The sequence below is a fragment of the Pseudomyrmex gracilis genome, unplaced genomic scaffold (genome assembly GCF_002006095.1).
Source record: "Pseudomyrmex gracilis isolate BER0280 unplaced genomic scaffold, ASM200609v1 scaffold_1094, whole genome shotgun sequence".
NCBI lineage: Eukaryota > Metazoa > Arthropoda > Insecta > Hymenoptera > Formicidae > Pseudomyrmex > Pseudomyrmex gracilis.
In genome coordinates, this window is record NW_018021678.1 from 21,687 (window position 1) to 24,317 (window position 2,631).

Genomic DNA, 2,631 nt, shown 5'->3' on the forward strand with positions numbered 1-2,631 from the left:
CATATAATAAAGGAATAATTATTGAATAGCGTCTTTTAAAAAATTCGGCGTTGATTAGCTTGATTTATTCAATAATTACTCCTTTATTATATGTAATAAAAAATGGTTCAGGACTTTTCGACTCAGGTTTACTCCTTCTATCTGCAAGAGATGCTAAAATAATTGTCGGACACCTTGTATATGCTTGTATAAAAATGTAATATTAAGAATAAACTTTATAGTTAGAGTATTAAATAATTGAAAGTACAGATAAAAAGCGGATTAATATCAGATTCGTGTTTATTATAAGTAATCGTTACACAGTACATGTTACTGACTGAGAATACATAGACTTTTTATAGAGATTACTATCACAACACAAAATATATAGAGAAAGTGCGGTCAAGCATCCATTTACAATGTCAAAATGTCTATTTCATATTTCCGCAAATAAAATTACATTTATTAAATTATATTATACAATATTATATTTTTTATAAATTTATATATTGCTGCTTGAATTATTTTTAAATATAAAATGCAATTTAATTCTAGCATAATAAGTATTATTCCTATTAATCATATAATAATGTAATTATCTTTTATAAATATATAAAGTTATTTATAAAAGTTAAAAAAACAGAAATATATTGTAATTACAATAATTCTTTTCAAATCTCATTGCATAGTTACAAAAATGTTTATTTCACTCAAATAAATCATTAATTTTCTTGTATCTCATTTTTATCTACAAAGCTAAAATATATCTATTTATGGCTTCCGTCACTTTCTTATCTAATTCGGTATATGTTCTTTAATAAATGTAAATCTAGATACAAAATGAAAAGAAGTCTAAACCGAAACATCTTGCGGTTTATGAATTTGAGTCCATTAAAACTTCTACGAGAAACAGAAAGCATTCTATCAACATGTTGGATTTAACGTCCAACAAAATATGTTTATAATAAATAAATACAGGTTTATATATATATGTATATATATATATATATATATATATATATATATATATATATATATGTGTATATTTACGCCGCAATTTGAAGTGTTCGACTTTAGTTGCCGTTTTATTCGTTAGCGACGTTGTTTTGCTTATATCTGTCGCGTTTGTATAGGAATATTAGCCAATCAAAGTTCTTATAATCACCGAAGAGACTTAGAACTTAGTCCTTAGGCCTGATTGTATAGAAACAAAGCGTGTTTGCTGTCGTTTCTTGATTCATTTAGGAAAGTCTCGCTGTCCAGTCTTTATTATCCTTTTTTTCGATGCTTTAATTTTATTTTAATTAACTTCTATCGAATCATTCACAAATACTTTAAATTTTGTAATATTTATGTTATCAAGTTTTTATAATAGTTTATAATAAACGTCTTTGATGCTCAATATATAAGTTTAGTTTTTGTACATATCGCAAAGGACTTTTTCCATTGGTGTATTACCGATTGTTCGGTGGAAGTAGATTAACTCCACTCGTGCTGCTGGCACCGTTCGCAACAACGGCAGAAGTAACAACAACCTACCAAAGCGAGCCGGACTATTGGGCTGTTGAGCTCGCGCATGGTGTCCTAGCATTAGCTGCGCTTGATCTTGCAGATTCTCTATTTGGCTGGAATCTTTCAAACCGCGCGTTTCTAAAATGAAAAATCCTTTCTGAAAGCTCAAATCGCAGTTTTGATAAATAAAGCAGAAAACTTGATATAGGAAACTATGATAGAAACTTTTATATAATTTATTTCTAAATATATATCTTTACTAGTAAATAAATATAAAAAAAAATTCATATATATACAGCGTATCCCATTTTAAAAGATTCGTTCAAATATCTCACAATCAGAAACACTGCGTTAAAGTGACACATGTTTTGGACAACAGTTTTATGACTTTAAGAGGGACATAAGATGATGCCATTGATTTGACCTTGGGTTGCATTGTCAAAGTCAGGGCAAGGTTACTTAGACTTTTTTAAACAAAACTTTCCTAGTTTTATTACATATTTTTGCAACTTACCTCGACAGCTTTTCAAAACATTATAATAAAATATTTTTTTGTTAAGTAGGGGAGACCGGGGCACAAAGTAACATCCAAAATAGATTGTAAAAAAAAAAAATGTATGCAATATTATGCAATATTAGGTACATTATATAATAGTCACATCCTTTAGCTTTAAGAAAAAACAAATATTATTCTTATATATCTTTACACAAAAGAGTATTTTAATGTTAAGTACAATCGCGCAGATTTGTCAACCTGCCCCATACCCAGGGTTAATTGTCACATGTCTTTTATGCAGAGAAACAATAAGATAAAATTTCTGTTTTTTATATTATTAAATTTATTGAGAGAGAGTACATAACATTATACATTAAGTATAAAGTATTTATACAATATTAATAATCATATATATATATATATAAAACAACTTTAAATGATTTCACAATACTAAATCAGTTAAAAACTATAAAACATAATTAGTAATCTAATCTTTAATAGAAAAAAAACAATGACAGGTACTGAAAAAGTTATAACGACGCATAACGATCACTGCGATTACTTCTTCGCGCATGCTCACCGTGTGACAACTTATCCCGTCTCAATTTGAGTCAACTTATCCCAAACGTTCATTTTAAATAAAA

At 27.7% G+C, this 2,631-nt stretch overlaps 1 protein-coding gene across 1 annotated transcript in view; it reads right to left on the bottom strand.

Moving 5' to 3' along the window:
• Positions 1-1,029: 1,029 nt before the first annotated feature.
• Positions 1,030-2,631, bottom strand: part of LOC109861858 (photoreceptor-specific nuclear receptor-like) — a 5,254-nt gene continuing 3,652 nt past the window's right edge. Inside the window, exon 4 of the mRNA XM_020441699.1 lies at positions 1,030-1,629. Coding sequence (XP_020297288.1) covers positions 1,391-1,629 — 239 coding nt within the window. The 3' untranslated portion in view covers positions 1,030-1,390. The remainder of the gene's footprint in view (positions 1,630-2,631) is intronic.